At 33.5% G+C, this 21,012-nt stretch overlaps 3 protein-coding genes across 4 annotated transcripts; 1 reads left to right on the forward strand and 2 right to left on the reverse strand.

The window, feature by feature from the left end:
• Window positions 1-81: 81 nt before the first annotated feature.
• LOC105160675 (putative pectinesterase/pectinesterase inhibitor 34) lies at window positions 82-4,292 on the reverse strand. The gene is made up of 4 exons (XM_020693307.2): window positions 3,672-4,292; window positions 3,002-3,523; window positions 2,333-2,469; window positions 82-940 (listed from the first exon to the last, which is right to left on the reverse strand). Exons 1-4 carry the CDS (start codon window positions 4,091-4,093, stop codon window positions 243-245), a joined length of 1,779 nt encoding a protein of 592 aa, XP_020548966.1. The 5' UTR covers window positions 4,094-4,292; the 3' UTR covers window positions 82-242.
• Window positions 4,293-15,361: 11,069 nt separating this feature from the next.
• LOC105160360 (wax ester synthase/diacylglycerol acyltransferase 11) lies at window positions 15,362-18,504 on the forward strand. Its single transcript, XM_011077691.3, has 7 exons — window positions 15,362-15,586; window positions 15,697-16,278; window positions 17,199-17,265; window positions 17,407-17,528; window positions 17,626-17,841; window positions 18,027-18,164; window positions 18,260-18,504. The coding sequence occupies exons 1-7, from the start codon at window positions 15,416-15,418 to the stop codon at window positions 18,440-18,442; spliced, it is 1,479 nt and encodes a 492-aa protein (XP_011075993.1). The 5' UTR covers window positions 15,362-15,415; the 3' UTR covers window positions 18,443-18,504.
• Window positions 18,498-20,030, reverse strand: LOC105160676 (GDSL esterase/lipase At4g10955-like). Of its 2 annotated transcripts, XM_011078156.3 has the most exons (3): window positions 19,879-20,030; window positions 19,688-19,785; window positions 18,498-19,593 (listed from the first exon to the last, which is right to left on the reverse strand). In XM_011078156.3, the coding sequence occupies exons 2-3, from the start codon at window positions 19,747-19,749 to the stop codon at window positions 18,621-18,623; spliced, it is 1,035 nt and encodes a 344-aa protein (XP_011076458.1). In that variant the 5' UTR covers window positions 19,750-19,785; window positions 19,879-20,030; the 3' UTR covers window positions 18,498-18,620. The 2 variants fall into 2 exon arrangements, with proteins under 2 accessions (XP_011076458.1, XP_088735457.1); XM_088879331.1 differs by lacking the exon at window positions 19,879-20,030 and having other exon boundaries at window positions 19,688-19,872.
• Between the last annotated feature and the right edge of the window lie 982 nt (window positions 20,031-21,012).

Consider the following 21,012-nt stretch of genomic DNA (forward strand, 5'->3'; position numbering starts at 1 on the left):
TGCACAACTTAATTTCTTTGAACTTGACTTCTACACCTTATTAATAATCTGTCAATTGGACCTTACGAGTCAGGTGAGTAATTATCTTAAAACTTGAAAACCTCATTTAACAAACTACAATATTATTACAATATGTAAAGGGGAAGCCAAAACCAAAAAAAATTACTATATACCATATCAAGAAATTAGAGCCAGAATATAAGGCATTTTTCTTATATAGTTGATCAATACCATGTATGTGATCAAGTGGAGAGCCCGGCCAGGAATGCCACCCCGGTAGACGGCAACCATGATGACCCGTAAATGAATTGCGCCACCGTGAACTTGCTAGCCTCATCTGTGGATGTGATCACACGATAGCCAGGCCATTTTACGCGCTGCCCTATTGCCCCACCGGGTCCATAGTTCATGTACTCCCCATAGTACAATGTGTCTAGTGCAAATGTGGCATTCCACTCTAGCCAACCCCTAGGGTGAATGTGGTCACCCATATAGGAAAGCATGTAAACCGTTCGAGAGTACAACTTCCATGGCCGTCCTAAGTATGTTGGGTAGGCGGTTTTGTTTGCCTCAAGGTCGGATTCCGCTACTATCCTACAAGCGTGGATCGAAATACCAGTGTTCTGATTAGGGTCCTTGCGATTTTGTGCTGTTATGGTGTTCTTCTGAAATGGCAAGGGCTTTCTGGCATGAATGCTACAATTTTGGAATACGACTGCAGCATTGCCGAATATGAAGTCTACTGTGCCATATATGTCACACTCGCGGTAGAATTGTCTTTGTGAGTGCGTGTATAATGTATCTTGATATCCAATGATGTTGCATCGATAGATCACCGCGTGATCGGCCCCAATACGGAGGGCCACAGCTTGATGCTTGCTTGGTCCGGCCCAGTTTTCAAATGTCATGTCCCTTGCAATGAAACCAGCACCAGTAGCAGCTACATGCCAAGAATAATAAGTATAAACATACATGCCAAGATAGATTGATGCTTACAAAAAACTAACAAAAACACTTGCCCAAGAACACACAGTTTGACTTGGTCCACATATGAATTGGTCCTTCATTCACACTTGCTCAAATTTCTTGTGAAAACAATAGCAAAAGTTTGTCAATGTTTACATATTAATTGTCCGGAAAGGAAAGCACAATGAATAAGGAAAACTAATTGAGGCCCCATTTGAAGTTTTGTTGGTAAGGGGTCTTAAACAATGACATACCCATGACCCACCAGTAACGTGACCTGCTTTACATTATAGCCACTAAAATTATTGGTAAGACACTGTTACATATTACAGGGGCAGCAAGTTGGTGGAATGAGAGATAAGAATCACAAGAACTGAAACTTTTACAAGTGTGTCATGGAGAGAAAAAGATAAGAGGACTGCAATTATTATATACTACAAAAATGCACTCAACCATGCAGAATTAAACCACCTCTTCAATTATCTATGATCATAATGCTCCATTTAGGAATTGCATCATTCAAACCAGAATTATATATCTTAATTTCTCTTTCATATGTCACACTGATCAAAGCGGTATGGGTGGCGGAATAGGTAAAAAATTATGCTTTATCTTTCCAAGGAAAGTGATGAAAGCTGAATCCACATGCCCAATTACCTCCACTATTTTATTTTATACAGCCATAAAAGCTCTAATAGAAAGGGACAGAAAGAGAGGATGTAATTGAAATGGAAAATCCATAAAGAAAAACTTGAAATCAAGACGAGTATACTACCATTAAAGGACAATGATAGGCAACTTGTAGTCACAAAGAATAATGATTGATTATATGGGTCGTATAGAAAATAGTTTTTTTCAATTGTCTTCTACTGTCCCTAACAAGAAACCAAAACCTCAAATCAAAGTCTCTGTACAATGCATCGGTAAAATTAACCATGGAACAGGGACATATATGAAAATTTCATCTACTGAAACTCCAAGGGGCAAATTAGTCAAATCAGTATTTATTTGTTGAAATTTTTTTATCCAAATCAGATTTTGCATTATAGAGCAAGTATCATACTATTTCTAACTGTACACAAATTATACATCAAGTGTATTATATTTATTGTATAATTAATTCATGCCCAATGAAATTTAACTTCAATTAGAAATTTTTCGGTTTGTTGTATATAGTGGAGAAGAATCTAATCACATACTCGGCATGACAGACACGTGCATGTTAGACTTCATGCAAAGCCAAACTGCCCACTGTTTTCACACAACCAATAATAATTACCGGAAAGTTGAGGGGGCGGGGGGAAAGGTAAATAATGAAAAGAAAGAGAAAAGGCAAAAAGGGGAGGGAAAAGGATAGGAATTTTACCGAAAGACGCAGTGTGGAATGTTGTCATGTTATCTTGGACACTTTTTCCACCTGCAATGACTGTTTTGCCCTTGCCGTCTCCAATGAACATTATATTAGTCTTTTTCCTACCCACCTTCAAGATTTTCTCCTCATACCTATGACAATCAAGTATTAGGCCAAAAACTTTCAAATTATATGTTCAACCGAAATTCTAACCCACACCAATTGATGTATAGAATCAATTATACGACAGCTGCATTACTCTTATAATGCGATTCATATATAATTTTAAAAAAATAATTAATTACATAATATATATCACATATCTTCTGTGCGATTGATTTAAACTTTCACTGGTATGTTAATTATTAAATTAATTGTAATTCATATAGAAAATTCGGCAATTTAATTAAATTATATCGTCATAAAAACTCAAAATCATTTGGGAATAATTCAGATCAGAAAAAGTCGTTCACGTGAGAATAGTTAGTAAAGTTATCATCACATTGAACTTAGTCAACATCCTAATTACTAAATAGCAACATGACACGTCGACATGCAATTTAGCAAATATAATGACGGGGATAGAAAAGTCATTTTGGACCCAAAAGCAATTAAAAAGCCGACCGACCATAAACGAAGCACAGTAATATTTTAAACACTATTTCAAGCCACACGTGAACTTACTTTCCTGCCCTCACGTAGATAATAAATCGCCGATTACTGTGCTCCGGCGCCTTCTTGATCGCCTCCGTGATCGTTTTGCACGTGCCGTTGCCGTCCTGAGACACGATTATATCGGCATTGATCGCCGACACCGGCATATCCAGCAGCTTTCTGTCTCTACGAGACAACCATACCGGAAAGTGCTTGTTCTCCTTATCATTACTCAGTAACCGCCGCCTCCGGTTCTGTATCGGAATACCAGAGAAATCCTCGTCGCCTCCGGCGGCGGCGTATATCGCGAGACAATTGCTCACGAGCTCTGATAAGTCCTTTAACCTGTCCGACATTTGACTCTTGACGTAGCCGTTTAATTCATCGAAGCCATCAGTGCAGGTGTCCTGGTTCGTTAACGAGGCACTGAGCCAGGTTAACACGTCCTGAGTCGAACCGCCTGCGCCGCCTCCTGAGGCGACGGAGGTGAGCGAGCGTGAGAGGAGATCCACGGAATCCTCAAGGAGCTCGAGGCAGTCCTCGTACGCCGACCTGAGGTAGAAGGCAGACTTGAGAAATTTTATTCCAAGTGTAGTCAAAGTAAAATCGATGTGCATGCATTATGTTAATACTAAAAAATAACATAAAAAATCCATGGACATGACGAGCAATTAAAGACTCAAGTCACTGTCCAACAGACCTGACGCGAGGATCCATATTAAGATTGCTGATCTCGGAAGCGGAATACAGCGCTCGGCCGAATTTCTGGAGAGTCATGTTAACGGAAATGTGGACGAGGTCCTTGTCGGAGGCGGTGAGGGCACCAGGGAAGTCGAGGAGCGAGTTGACGCAGAGCGTGGGGTACCTAGTCCGACTGCAAGCTTTGGACATGGCTTGAGACGGACGCCGGTTATGCAGCCTGGGTCCGGCGGCTGAATCAGCCCTGTTCCGGATCACGACAAGGAGGGTGGCGGCGACGGCGGAGGCGACGATGAGTGTGGCAGCGAGGAGGAGGAGTAGCTTGAGTTTAGATTTTCTGGGAGCGCGGGTGGGGTCAGCGGTAAGGCTGCGGGTTGAGGAGCCACCACAAGGCTCGGGTTTTCCGAGCCTGCCGTATTCCATCACTGTCGGCTAAAAAATTCAAAATACAAAAAAAAAGAAAAAAAGAAAAGAAAGTAATGTGGGTTGGTAGTGAAGTTATGCAGCGTTTGGGTGAAGAAAGAAGGTTGAAGAGGAGGGTGATTATAGAGAGCGGAAAGGTGTAAAGAAGCAGAGCGGGGTAAGGTAATGGGTATTGTGGGAGGGAGGGGATTGGGGATGCACCATAACATATATGGACCGGGCGCATGTGTGAGTTTGGGGTGGGGTATGGTCGGGATTAGCTGTAGTCTACTACTAGAACTTGGTCTGGATGATGTTGCAGTACATTGATTGTGAAAGATGTGAGTCTTGATAACAATTTGACGGTTTTTCAAGAGATCCAACACTTGAATGGTTTAGTACTCTAATATTTTATTATGAAAAATTCATTTGAGAGGGTGGGTGTGTTTTGATGAAGGGCGGGTGTTGGTGTTGGTTGAGTCAGTCGCTGCAGCTTCAGCTTGTTTGAATGTGTGAGCATAGCATGATGTCAAATTCCATAATGTTGGGTCATTGGGTTCCAGATGGATTTTAGATATGAGGTTGAAAAGCAAAATAACAAGAGTTGGTATGTTTTTGTAAATTAAGATGTTTATTACTTGTTAATATTAAATGATTAGCTAAAGTTATGAGGTGTTTATTAAGTATTCAGCCGACAAGAGCTTTAATACTTATTAATGCTGAATACGTACATTAAATGATGAGAAGAAAATTGAGTGGTATATAAACACCAAGTTCCATTTTTCTCAATGGGATTCTTTTATTTCTTTAATTTATAAAATAATAAAAATAAAGGCAAAGTCCTTTTGACAAGATAATTATAAAATTTCCACCTGGACATAATATTGATCTGATCAAGTGTTGCCACATACTCAGACATCATTTATGAAAATAAGACCACGTAACTCCTCTCACATTCATTGTTTTGATAGATATAATACGACTGTATATACTATCATCTCATATCAAATGAAAATTTAAGAAGCTAATCAAAAATATATAAACTCAAACTTCTCCTTTTCCTGACATTATTATTTTTCATGACCAAACTTTGATATTTCAACCAGAGAAAATGAAATAATAGTATAACTACGCTTATAAATAGGGTGTACGTCGCATCACCTATTATTTTAAAATAAAATTTTATTTTAGTTTTTGATAAAAAAAAATAACTTATTACACCATAAATTTAAAAAAAATAAATATATCTGCTTAAATAAGATATCCTTAAAAACAGTAGTCCATTATCCATATTGCATGTTAATTATGAAAGAAGGGATGCAAATAATTAGTAATAATTTAGATAAGTTGGTAACATTCCAAACTATTGTCATTTTCATCTTTATGAACGTATCATCACCAGGTGCGTAAGCTCCCACTTCCTTTTTCCACCACCCTAATTTCAATTTCCTCTACATTCCCCCCCTTCCCTTCTTAAATCTTTCTATTTTACAAAAATTAATATATATAATAATTTCTCCCTTTTGACCTTCAAAATTATATTAATCTAAACACATCCATCTTCATTCTTCATCCATATTATTATCCATTAGTTTGATTTTCTTTTCTTTTTAAGAAACAATCATTACATTATTTGGTATGACTGGATTTTTTCATCTTTGCGATCGACAATTTCTTCAGGCCCAACTCAATTGGCGAAACTGATGAATTCGAATTCCATTAATGTGTAGATATTAGTCTATATTAATAATAGTTGTTGATATATTGTAAGAATAATAACTATTAATTAATTATAAATATTTGATATTGATAATTAATATCTGTGAATTGATAGTTCAGAATCAATCAAAACATCAAATTATGGGAAACAAGCTGCAGATAGGGCAAGGAAAATGAATTATTCTTTCATCCCCACGAGTAGTTGTAGTAGTAGTTGTTGTTGTTAGGGAGGGCATGGAATGCATCATTAGTCTTTGTTGCGTTATGTCAATTTCATTTGGTTATAGGACCACTAATTTTCCACTTTAGTAATCATAACTTCTTATCTAAAGTCTTCACCATTTTGGTAATCATTAATTCCAGTGAAAACGCAATCAATATTTGATTGAATTGACATAACCTCTCTTATTAATAAAAAAAAAATTCAAAATTCAAATCTAAATTCCATCCTGTTGTAACAACCCAAAAAAAAAAAAAGCAAAAGAGCTTCAAAATTAGTAATATTGTTTATAAATCGCAATCGTAATTATTAAGAAAAGGATCTAATTCGATTGACAAATTGGATCATTGATAGTGATCTACGTTAATAGTAGTTGTTGTTGTTGTTGGTCTATTGTGATAATAGTTATTAATTAGTTGATTATACATATTTAACTGGTACTGATGTAGCTGTAATCGATTCTTTTAAATAAAAGTTATTAAATTAAAACCTAATTAATTATAGAATTTAAAATTGAATCATGACATTCCTCAGGGCCCTCCATTTCTATCCCTAATTAAACTTGTTTAATGACAAATTAACATTAATTAAAGTAAAAAAAAGAAAAGACAGGTAAGAATAATGAAATGGATTCCTATTGGTTGATAAGCATTTCAATATATTCAGATTGGTGATGATTAATTTATTGTGAAGTTAGTTAAGGTGCTGACACTCAATTAGTGGGACTTGAGATTCTGATCTCCATCCTACCCTATGTATGTATGTTAGCTTTAATTAAATTAAAATATTATATTAATAATTCAGTGTAGTTTCAGAGTAGCTGCCTTTAGGGATACGATGCTTTATTAAAGTACATCAAAAGCGTAAGATTTACTTTACAAAGCTTTATACTTTAGAGATTTATGTAGTCTATTTTTTATATTAGTATTTTATTTATTTTAAATATATTTGTTAATTTAAAAATATCGATTTATTGAATTCATTTTTTAATTTTTATAGAAGTAGATCATAAATATTAACCAATAAAAGACATAAATAACCCCTGTTATGCCTCGTTTGAGCAAGAAATTGACTAGCTCCAGTACCCGACGGACTTGCAATATGGGCCATTGATAACTTGATAGCTCCCAATTGGTCCTAGCAAGTGGACGCATTGATCCTATGAATACATTCATTACACTATAGTAAGACACGTTTATTACACTCAACAGTATTAATTGTCTTATTTCGATCTCAAGCTGATTTAAGTATCGGCTAATGTTAGTTGAAAATCTTCCAACAAGCTTAAACGATCTCTTCTTTTTTGAGGTTCCATACTTAATTTGAAATATTTTTGAAGTGACCTAGACCTTCAATTTGAATCAAATTTGAATGTAACTAATGATATAGTAATATATTGAACGTTATATACCCATAGGCCGTAGCTATATATATATATGTGTGTATGAGTGTACATGCGTATGTAGATGAAGTGACAAGTGATGGTTGCAGTGGCGCATGGAAGCAGTGGTGGCCACCGACAATTCATACGCATTGCATTCTGTAGGTGTACATATACATGTGCGTGATGATTTGTGGACGTACATACATGTACATGTACATATGCATAAACATATCTATACATGAAATATAAATTTTACATATTACCACCCTAGTTTATAATTACAAATTAAATTATGAAAATTGGATTTTCTATTTTAAGTTATATTATATTTTTTATTCAATTTAATATATATATATTAAAAAAAAATTACAGCGTGATTAACAATAAAAAATAATACGCTTTGCTAACTTTTAAGTATTTAGCACAATTATTTCATATAACTAATAATTCATCTCTCTCTATGGAATAATTAAACCGCCCTCTATTGAAGTTTTGCATAATTACACACAAACTTTTTGTGACTTTGAAAATTATATATTTAGTATTTTTTACATTTATTTTTATTTAATAGGTAGATTCATCCGTTAGTTAAAATTTATCGAAAATGTTGATATTAACAAAAAAAAAAAAAACAGAATTATTATTGAATTATTACAGATCAAATAATTTTTTTAATCAAACAATCTTTATACATTTTACACGCTAATACAGAATTAATGACATTAAATGTAATAGAACAATAATTGATTTATGGTTAGATTAATTAGCAATTAGAACATAAGATAGCCCAATAAATGCAGACTGACGCCCTTTCCACCTTTGATTTAGCTTCTTGTTTGAACGGAACAATCACATTTAATCACCGCTCTTAATTCTTTCAATTTACTGATATTAATAAAATATTTGAACGAAAATTTATATTTATTTTTGATTGAATTAAAATTGATTTATTATAGTCAAATAATTATTTCAGATTAAATTACCCTTATAACGATCAAGATATACATTCTCGCATGTATTAATACGTGAAGATGTATGAGGGTAATTCGATCATGAAAATTTTTTTTTGGACCTAGTATAAGTCAATAATAATTCAATCGGGGGTTGATATAGATTTTTTTCGATTGTTTTGTTAATATTACCAATTGGGGAATTCTGACTAATAAAGTGACTTATTTGTTAGACGTAAGCAAAACTCATGGATACTTAATTTAATTTTTCAAACCATAAAGAATTTTTATATAATTATATCTAATTTCAAGGGAAGGAAATATAATTATCCCTAATATTTATTGAGATCTAATTTCCTGAATATAAAGACATATATGCTTTGGTAAGAGTTCTTTTGTTTTTTTTGTAAAAAATAGAAATTAGCTGTAATTACACATCAATATTATGAATAAATTAAATAGTTGAATTATATCTCGTTTCAATCAATATATTAATATAATTAAAAATTATAATATAACAAATTAAATAAACTCACATCAAAATGAATTAAATAATTAATACAGTGAATTGCGTTTCTCAAAAATTAATATCGAACAACAATTGTTGTACTTGGGCTGTATTGATGCATTTATTAATTTTTAGTTAGTGGATACGCTCAATAATTGTTATAGAATTAAAGTTTTATTTCAAATCGTGTCGCATCTTTCACTCCAATTCATATATATATATATATATATATATTATATTATTTATTTTATTTAAAAAATTATATATATAACCTTTATATATTAAATAAATTAAAAAAAATACACTAAAATTTGAAATAAAGAAAATCTAATCAGCAATCTTAAGCTCTTGTTGGGATCGCCTCTTTAGTATTTTAGTGTGTAATTAGGTCAAATATGAATTACCATTGTTCCATTTACTGTTTATTTTTATATGAGTAAATTATAAATACCTGTATTTGATAAAATTATGTAATTTTTTATTAGAAGTTTGGAATTATCAATTTTATTTTTATTGTATTATTTTTTTTAAAAAATAGATAAAGTGGATGAAAAAAATGTAAAATTATAAAAAGAATCATCCACTTGATCTAATTTCTTTTATAAAATTTTAAAAGATAAGTAAAATTATAATTCATAGTCTACAAAAAATATTTCGGTCAATTCACTATAAGAGACTAATGAATTGAGCTGATTTTTGTTAGATAACCATTAAAATTAGGGAATATTTATAATTATAGCAAAATATTATAAAATTCGTCATAATTTACCCTTTTTGATAAAAGAACAATGAATATAAATTAATAAATCAAATAAAATTTACTTTTATTTTTTACATGTTCTTTTTTTTTTAGTATCGTTTTGAATTGAACAATTATTCACAGAACCTAATCTTGAAAAGTATTTTCACATTTTCACGATCGAAATCATATTTTTCACATTCTTACATCAAAATGAAAAATATTTATCACCAACATCAATCAATTTTTTTTGGGGCATATCTCTTGCTATTAACTACGGTAACTAAGCTGCCTAAAAGACAATAATTATATTTAATTACGAAGTATCAAAGTGGTTGAAAAATAATTCAGTCACGACACAATGAAAACTTTGATCAAAACAATGTTATCACGAAATTATGCATCCCACCTTATTTTCATGAATATGGTAGCATGAGAGGTACTTATTTGAATTAAATCGTTCACAAAATAAGTATAATAAAGGTGGGCAATTTACTAAGGATGTATTATGTGATGATGATTGGAGGTGCAAAGAATTGAATGTGCATGTGTAGATTTCTATTTAGGTGGGGGACACGTCAACTCCAACAGCTAAAATGTAATAACATGGTTTGCTAGTCATTTACACATGGGTCCAAAAATTAGCATTATTTATGAATTATTTGGTGTCAGTTGATTAATGATTGGGTCTAGGACATTTTACGTGCCATGGTCTTGGTTACCTTCACCAAATGTTCTGACTTGTCATTATTTTTAGCTATAATCAAGAATGGGTCTTAGCTACTAGGGATTGCATCTTGAGAATTACATCAACTTTTCTAAGATAGATGGATGTAGATACTTAATACTAGCTTTCTTTATTATTATTATTTTTCAAAAAAAAATTGTCTTCAAATTCTGATTTTGATAATTAACAATAGATGGGGTCTAACAGAAAGGGTATTAGATGTCCAAATATGGTTGAGATCAGTGTACATTTTATCTGAACGGGCTCGTACTTGATTTGTTAATCTAGAATTAATTCTATAGTTGATACCACAATACGTAATTTTGTATGGATAAAAATGTTTGGTTGAGCCTGGATATGTGATTACTGAAAGAATATTTTTCACATTTTCTCCTTAATTTCACAACCAATTTAAGTATTGATCGATCGTTGCTAGAAACCTCCCGACAAATCTAACATTTTAACTGCCATTGGGGTTGTTGCAATCTCGAACAGCGATCAATGGTGAGGACTCGTAATTAATTTTAGGAATAATTACATTAACACTCCTTCATTTATGAGTTGTTTACATAAATCACCCCTATCTTTTATATAATTATACATATACTTATCAAAATACCATGAGATATACATCTTATTTCTATATCAATTTGTGATAATTTATTTTTATTGTTATATATAGTCGGATAATTAATGAGTTTTCTCTCTCTCTCTCTATATATATATATATATTCTAATTTAGTCATATCCCAATATTAATTCTAAACCAGCTAATTACAACATAAGTAGAACGACAAGAAAGCACAATTGACAATTACATGCCAACTTACAGTTTGACAAATGAAAAAGGGGGGGGGGGGAGGAATAATTTCTTGCACAAAATTAAGCAATATTGCAATTGGGAATTGAGTGTTTGGATAAGAAGTCTCTAAACAGCTACCAATCTAATTACTATTAAATTCAGAATTAAGATGAATGAAGGACTTAATTATTTGTTGTTAATCTGTCTTTTCATAGTAACAATTCTCGCCCTCACATCATTTACTATCATTAATTTTTCTAACAAATTGGTTGGCAGATAAACCTTCCCACATATTTTTCAGGGAAAATTGCTTTTTTGGTCTGCATGATAGAAGATGTTGTACGTACTTTTGATCCCACAGTTTACAAGCTTAGCATATTTAGTCTCGTAAAATAAAAATATTGTAGCATATTTGATCCCTAGAATAGAAATTGTAGCACATTTAGTCCCTGTAAGATTAAAAAAATAATAGCATTTTTTGTTCTAAATTAATGCTGCAATTTTTTAACCTATGGAAATTAATAAATATGCTAAGCTCATAAACTGCGACAAAAACATACAACACCTGCTATTTTATTGGACCAAAAATGTAATTTTTCCTATTTTGCACTGCCTTTTATTTAATCCAATTACAACAACTCGAGTTAAAATTAAATTATGACATTACAAGTACATTCATCAATATTATTTTTCTCTTTACATTAAATTTATAAGATGATAAAATACTAAAATACATATTCAGATAAAAAATAAAAAAGAAATTATTTATAATATTGATATAGATAACCCAGAAAAGAAATCATAGTGAATATAAAAGGGTTGTGTGTGAAGCAATTATTATGTGATGAATCATCCATTCTTTCATGTGCCCTTGTCCTTCTTCATCCCTCCACCTCTAACGTATATCTGTATTTCATTTAAGGTCTTGAGAAGGCTGTATTCCTCTACTACGCGTCTTCATAATTGAAATTTGAAAAAGACATTCATAAATATGTGACATTAATTCAAAGTATTTTACAAGTCAATGCCTTTACTTTTATTGATCACTTAGTTTTCATCCATAACAACACACACTCCAAACGTGAATTGGATATGAAAGTGGCCCAATGTAACTGGACTACAGGATAGGATGAAGAGCCATCGATTTTGGGCTTTCTATGAGCTGAAAATTGAGCCTATGAACCAACCTGGCCCAATAGACAGATTTTAAAATTTTGACTTCATTTATATCTTTGAAGTTTTTATCTCGGAGTCGCATTTTGATAATAAGAGAGCTGCTACAGAAGTCGCATGTCAGTCATTTTAATCTGGAATCAACTCTTTTTTCCCCCCTCAAAATCGGCATCAAGTGAAATTTCTTTATTTACGTGGATAATGACGATAGTTGTTTTAAGTATAAAGTCTATATAATTATTTGGTGATTTATCGCGCCAAGTATTGCCAGCTCTAACTCCGTAGGAACCTCATGAGTTTGTTTTGAAAAAGCACCTCACAAGAGAGGAGGTCTTAGTCATAAAAAGTGAGGTATATTGTTCGCTTTAGAGAGGAATTGTATGATTTTGTTCTATTTAAGGCGCATCGTTAAAAAAAATAAAGCCCACTCAAATTTCTTATTTGCGATCAATATAAAACGTTTTATCTATGTCAATAGATAAAATTCGAAATGGCCGCGACTACATTTGATTGTTTTATAAAATCTGGCTATCTAATGCAAAGACAAGTCTTGGCTATCATATATTAGAGTACTTTGTTCTTAAGAAACCTTTGGCCTTATCTATATCTGTCCGAATTAGATTTTTGGTTGTCATCTTATCCTCCAACATTTCAGTGTGCACACACCATATATATATATATATATATAACGATTGCATCATGAATTTTAAAGATTTTATAAACGTGGCGTGTGTATGTTGAACGGAGATAAGATAAATACAACAGAAAATTTAATCCGAAATTTGTCTGGCTTCGATAGACAGGGTTTTGCTTCTCTTTAAATTGTTAGTTGAGTTCTTGCCTTGACCAAGTTCGGTCGAATCAAATGAATATACTTGTTATGTGATCTGTTAATTTTCATTAATTATATACCAATCACACAATAAGTATATTGCACTTGTTATATAATTGGTTCAAATTCGACTAAACTGAGTCCGAATTAGAATTTGTCAAGAAACTTGTTCAAAGATAAAGCTAGTCTAATGGATATGGATGTCGAAATCAAGCCGTTGCATTCCAATTCTAAACAGCTCCAGGCTGGCTAGCTAGCCTAGCTACAACTATTATTCAACAATGCACATTAATTCTAGCATGGCCATCAGCATCTCAATTTGATGCGTATATGGTGCATGGCTGCTGCTGCTGGTGCCAAAGCATAGAAACCGTAGTAGCGATTTAACCTCAACCCAATTAATTTTCTGGTTTTAGAGGTTTTAGAATTATTGATGATGATGATGCATGCATACACCATGTGCATGTTATTAGCGTGTGTTGGCAGACGCGACCTTTTTCTCGTGAATGGTGATGATGATGATGATGCATGAATGGTCGTGATCATCATTAATTATATTTTTATCCCCACATTATATATAATTAATAATCTTCTCGTAGTACATGCAAGAGACCAAAATATTGTACAATTACGTAAGAGGAGATATAAATTCATTACAAAGATACACTATTGTTTTAATTACTCTAATCGCCTTACATCAAGGAAAATTCTAGTCTGGATCTGATTTAGTTAAATCTGAATCAATCATATATCAAGTGCAATATACTTGTCGTATGATTGGTGTACAGTTAAAAGAAAGTGACCAATCACATAATAAATGTATCACACTTATTCAATAATTGATTTGATTCAATCAGACTTATTCTAAACAAAAAATATCCGTATCAAGGTTCACGAGTTCTTTTTGTAATCTTGTATCCTATCTTTCTGTCTGTCATTTTTGTCCATTTTTGCTTGTTTCTCTAATACTATTAATTATCTTTTTTTACACCACTTTCTTATAAATCTAATAGTAATTAACTTATTATTTCATATATATTTTATTAAATAATAAATATTTTATTTTAAATAATACCAAAGAATTACACATACATTCTAACATACATCGTGTCACAAAATACGATTGGGCCTAAATGTACATATAGTATAATTTGATATATAATTCAAGAAAAATAATCAACCACACCGCAAATGTATAACATTTTGTTATCAATTTGATTCGGTCCAATTTAATTTGAATTTTTTATAATATCTTATAATACAAAGTAGGTGCAATCATTACATATATATATATATGTATATAGAAAAAGCAATAATAAATTGAGGTTGGTGGGACAGTGGAAACTTGAAGAAACAAGCTCAAGTAGTTGAGAGAATTTGACCGACCAATCAATTCTCCTCTATAATTAATTACCTCAACCAATACCTTTTTTCTATTTATAAAAAATAAACATCAAACATTACTTCTCATAAGTCGTGCTTTTTTGCCGTCCAAATCTGTATTCCGAGTGTCAATACCCAAATATAACATATTTTATTTTAAAAAAAATTAAATTTATAAATAGTACACATCAATTTAATTTTAAATAAATATTTAACAAATAATCGCTTTACAATAATAAAAAAAAAATGAATTGTTACCTTCATTTTTTAATAAAAATAATATATTTGTACAACCATGTTAGTCGAATATTAATATAAATATATAATTGATATTTTCTTTATTAATACAATGATTATTTCTAGTCGTATAATTTATAATATTTTGAATTTATATTTTTCAATAAATACAATATCAATACGAAGTATTTTTCTCCTTTTCGAATGTTAGAAAAATTAAATAGTAAAACAAGTTTTATTTAGTGTGTGTGTGAGAGAGAGAGAGCGAGGGAGAGAGGAGTATGGGTGCGAGAAAGAGAGTGTGTGTGAGTGTATGAAAAGCGATATTCTTTTGTTTTATAATATATCAATTTTATATAGCTCATAAAATGTTATGAAAAAAAAGTTAATTTTTTTAAAAAAATTTATAAAATATTTAAAAAAACTTATAAGCTTGGCCAAACATCTTCCAAGATGAAGAACAATGGATCATTCTATTCTAGTTACTGTACCAATAAATGCTCCTTTCCGAATCATTAATGCTCTTTAAGTGAATTAATGATATTGGTACTTCAAACTCTGTTGCAATAGCTAACTCTCTCTCGCTCTCTCTCTTTATATATATACACATTCAGCTTATTACGTACTAAAGATTAAATAATAATAAAAAAATTCTGATAAAAATACAGAATGTCTCTGAAAGAAGAGCCAGCTAGCCCCACTGCTCGATTGATGCAGGCACCCTCCTTCAACCTCTGCATTTTAGCACTTTTGGGTTATTCCACCAAGATCGACGTCAACTTGTTCAAGAAATGTTTAGAGAGAACTCTTTTGAAACACCCTCGTTTCTCGAGTCTTCTCGTACGTTGTCACTATATAAATTGTCAATATACATATCAATTAATGCTTCTGACGTTTAGTACTTGTATATAATAACAAGTAACTTATTTGCTAATTTTGATGTTGATAAGGTTGTGAACGACAAGAAGCGTGGGAAATGTTCGTGGAGACGGACAAGGGTGGATTTGGAGAACCATGTTTATGTGCCGGATTTGGATCCGGACATGGAAAACCCTGACGAGTTCGTGGAGGATTTCACGTCGGGGCTGTCGAGGATCCCCCTGGACTACGCGAAGCCGCTGTGGGAAGTCCACATTCTCAATGTGAAAACCTCGGATGCAAATTCCGTGGTGATATTCAAGATTCATCACTCGATGGGCGACGGGGTGTCGATGATTTCCCTGGTGCTGGCCTGCTCCAAGAAGCTGTCTGATCCTGAATCTCTGCCTGTTATGCCGTCAAAGAAACAGAAACAGAAACCCTCTGGCGTTGGGGGGTTGATGAAGAGGTGGTTTGTCTCGGTTTGGATCATTCTCGTGGTTATTTTCAACACGTTGATTGACTCGGCGTTGTTCTTGGCGACGATTTTGTTTCTGGAAGACAGCAAGACTCCGATCAAGGGAGGAGGAAGGGTCGATGGAGGTCCCAAGCGGTTCGTGCACAGGATTGTTAGTCTTGACGACGTTAAGCTTGTCAAGAATGCAATGAATGTGGTATGTGTTTTAATAATGTAATAATCGTGTTTACATTTGTAAAATTGTAATAATTGTTCTAAGTGTGTCAAGATGGTTTTAATTACATTCATGGGTTGAACCCAACCCGACTAGTTATCAATTAAAATCGATTTAATATAAGTTGTTAATGGGCTTTATATAGGTACTTAATCGGTTCAAAAAACCTACAAACTACTATTATTATTATCCACTCTTCTCTTTCACCACACACACTATTCTCACCCACTCCTCTTTCACCAAACACACACGCACACGCACCCACAAAGTCAGACGCATTCACTCTATTTCTCCACACATATAGGCGGGCATACTCAGAGAACTCTCAATTTTTAGTTAAAAGGTTATAATGTTATTCTTATTATTTCAAATTGTTTAATAATTTATTTTATATTTTTATGTGATTTTTTATTTCACAGTACGACTTATACTTCTGAAACTGATGAAAATGAAAATTAACTCTCAACAAATATAGAGAATTTTGGCCGGTATCTATGGTTGGAATTTATGCCTTTTGGGCTTTAATTATTTCTTGGACTAATTAAATATAAGGGGCAAATAAATTATTTTATATTTCTTGACTACTTTTTCGATTGATAGAATTGGTATGTGTAATTATGCGTAAATAAAGAGTTGTTTGTATAATTTTTTACTATATATCGGACCGTGTTATTGTAATTTACCCCAAAATAGCCCTTGAAAACATACTAGATACCTATAACTAAATAGAATAAAAAACCCTTTTTACCAACTGTAGAGTTCCGAAACTTTAACCTCACGAACAGATCATTTTGACAATTAAGTAAATTTTATTTAATTAATTGGTCAAAATCTTTTTATGTTATTGAATGAATTTGTAAATGAAATAGTACTGACATTCTTCTTATGTTAAAATTTTGCAGAGCATCAATGATGTAGTACTAGGTGTAACAGAAGCTGGCCTCACTCGTTATCTCAAGACGACATACGGTGAATTTTCTTCCACCTAACATATGAGATCAAAAATGCAATTTCCCCTAATTCCCTCAGTTGATTTTGCTTTGTGCACTTGAATTCGATATTTGAATGATTTAAATGAGAGTGGCAATTTTTATATATCTCCATCGACAGACACTGAACAAAAACACAGAGAAAATGGTGCACATGTCATGAAGAAGACAAGGGCTTTACCTAGACATCTTCGTCTTAGATCAGCTGTTGTTTTTAACCTTAGGTCAACACCTGCTATTCAGGTAACTAAACACACACACACACACATGCACACACATCTATATATATGTGTTGCCATTTTAACTAAGTACTTCATGTCTAAACATGTTGGTGGTGAAGGACTTGGCTGAAATCATGGAGAAGGAGAAGGAGTTAAATGGAATGTGGGGCAATTTAGTAGCCATTGTGCTTCTTCCCATGACCATCGCTCTGCAAGATGACCCTTTAAGTTACGTGCGAAGAGCCAAGGCGACCATGAACCGCAAGAAGCTCTCACTTGAATCTAAATTCGTATTCACCGCACTCAAGCTATTGATTAAGTTATTTGGAATCAAGGTAGGTTGTAATCACTAAAATCCTAGCTAGGCTCCACCGATAGTTGTAGTAGAGTACGTGCAGTTGTTTAGATTATTGTTCTTGATTTATGACAACTTAAATTTGTGGTCCAAACACTTTACAATATATCAGTATGTCTTTTTGATTAGTATGTTAATGCTACACTCTCGATTACATCAATGCAGACGGCAGCTGCAGTGACAAGTGCTGTATTTCGGAATACTACGTTTGGTTTCTCGAATGTGGCCGGCCCACAAGACGAGATCAGTTTGTTTGGTCACCCCTTGTGTTACATTGCTCCTTCTGTTCATGGCTTCCCTCATGTAATTAGTGGCCGAACAACATTCTTGGTTTAGTATTATTACAAACCTTTCATGAGATTAATGCTGATCTTATTTATTTATCATGGTTGTCGCAGGCATTGATCATCCATTGCCAGACCTATGCTAATAAGTTGATCATATGCTTAGCAGCCGACGAGAACTTGATTCCCAATCCTCATCAACTTTGTGATGATCTGCAGCAGTCCCTCCAAATTATTAAGGAAACTGTGATAAAAAGAGGGCTTGTAAAGGGCCCTCCACTTTGCGAATCTGTCTAGTTCTCAATGTCTGATGATCATTTATTTTCTGTTAAATTTAATGAGGACGCTAATGTTTCGTACTTTTGCAGCTCCAACCCTTTGTCTCAATTCATACATAAACACATTGTCTGAAGATCATAAACTATTGACAAGTTCCTCAACTTTCACAGACTAAATAAATAAATTACATTGAATTTCACTTGTACTGGTATAGTTTGTACTCGAACTCCAAGTCCGGTTTCCACCATTGATGAATACCGTGAGATTCCTTGAAATTCTGAGAAGGGCTAGAATTGATAGTCAGATAAGCAGAAGGAATAAGGTGAACTGCTTCGGAATCCTTTCCTCTAGCAGCTGATACTATGCTCCCTATGGAATGCTTAGTGGCAAGCCTTCCGATTTTTCCAGCACCAATTGACTCCATCTTCTCCCTATGCTTGAAATAGCCAATATACTCCGAAGAAATGATGTCTTCTTGATTGAGGAACAAGTATGGTATCCATGAAGAAAGCACGGCCGTGAACGGATCGTTTTCTTGAGCCTTTCGGCTATGGCTAGCAGCGACAGCCAGACCGGCAGTTAGGACACTGTTGGCAAACCTTAGCCCGAGTTTCACTTTTTCGTTCTTGATCCGTTCGATGGGAGGAGAGGCGAACGGAGGGTTGAAGAGGTATGTTTCAATATGAACCCCCATGTTCTTGGCCATGTGCCTTCCGACTAGTAGTGCTATGGACGACCCAAGGGAATGTCCGGCTAGCCAGACGTTTCCAGGGCCGGCCCCAGAGACGACGTTGTGGGCTGACTCACTGCCTATGTGAAAACGTCGACTCTCCTGGAGATTATTGATCATGCAATTGAGATTCAGCTTGAAATCCTCTGCTCTGGTCTTGGACTTATTGACTGAGCCCCGAAAGGCAATCACGTATTGCGGGGGCCTCTGGCCTGCGTAGTTGGGGTAGGGATACGGGAAGTTGAACTCGTAAACAGCAGCAAAATACGATAAATCATGGTCGTCCACGAGTACTTGGTTCAACCTGAAACTGAAAAATTCCCACCAGGGAGGAGCCAGGGCCTGAGGGCCTTGACGGTTTTGCTGTCGATCACATTCGAGCACGTAAACTCCTTGGACTAGGCTGGCAGCAATGGACCTTCTGTGGTTTGAATTGTTCCTGTGGATGATATAACCTTGAGATTGAGTCATAACTTGATAAGCAGAACAAAATAGATCAAGAGAGGTAGCATAAGCAGAGATGATTTGCTTACCAATCAACAGCAGTGAGAAAGGAGGGGCCGGTGAGGCCAAAATTTTCCCTCTCGGAGCCCATCACCCCACAAATTTCCTGCTAATGCTGACTAAAACCCTGTAGCATAGCAGATCCAAGAAAAGTACATAGTTACTAAAACTGAAACTTGAAATTATGCCAGAGATTTCATGCTAAATGCACCCAACTTACAAGCTTTGTTTAGGAAGTCAGGAAGTTGAGGTGATGCTACCCTTCATTCCTAAACATGTGCTCATCATTGTATATAATGCAAATTGCAAAGAGACCACTTCTTCCACCAAGTTGCCCACCATTAAAATTAAAGTCAAAAGAAAGAAACTAAATATAATAAGAAGAAGAAGAAGAGAGGAGTTGGAATTATTCCCTATACTATATACACATATATATATATATATAATCATAATAATTAATTGTCGTGAAAAATCATACTTTTTGTAGTGAAAAGACACTCGTATATTTTCAAAAATAGAGCAAAAAAATTGCTTCACGCCCACCTCTCATAAAAATTTTCTTGAATCTTTTATAATAAAATAAATTTAACATCTTAATTTATAAACCATTCTGATTTTACCCCTTTAGCAGAGGACTAAGAAGTTGGGAAAAGAAATTCATTCAGGTTCTGAACTCTGAAGTCAATCAATGAACTTAAAATCTACTAAAATTAAAATATTACATTATTATACGCATTCAATGTCATAATTAGCGGAGGAAAACAAAGTCAATGAGCTCATGGAAACATCCAAGAAGATGAGCTTTAGTTAGGGTTGACTTCAGACTAATACAAAAATATGGACAGGGACTGCTCTTCCAATCCTATCTAATACGGAATGTAACATGTAATTCCAAATTGCAATACAGGATTATTTCAACTCAATTTTCCCAATACCAAAACATATACTACATTCATAAATTATTCCCTACGTACATTATAACTCTTTATGATTTATAAATTATGATAAATTAATATTATTTATTATAATCGAACATAATAATGTAATTAATATTTTTTATAATTTTTAGTTATGGTCAAAATATTTGTTATGATTTTTAATTACGACGAATGTTATAGCCTTATCTGCAGAAAGGACTCATAGTTGTGTTACACCATTATGATCAATTAGTATTTATTTATTGATGCTATTAAGGTTCAGCATCACCACAACTGTGGATACTTAATTCAGTAATAGTTTTACTGAATGAATAAAGGGAAAATTTGAAATGATGTGGGAGTAATGGTTGAATATGATGATGGAGTAATACAGTTCGTGTGAAATGCAAAATTAAGCTTAAAAGTAGCTAAAATTC

The sequence above is a fragment of the Sesamum indicum genome, linkage group LG4 (assembly GCF_026168435.1).
Source record: "Sesamum indicum cultivar Baizhima isolate 11 linkage group LG4, ASM2616843v1, whole genome shotgun sequence".
Classification (NCBI taxonomy): Eukaryota; Viridiplantae; Streptophyta; class Magnoliopsida; order Lamiales; family Pedaliaceae; genus Sesamum; species Sesamum indicum.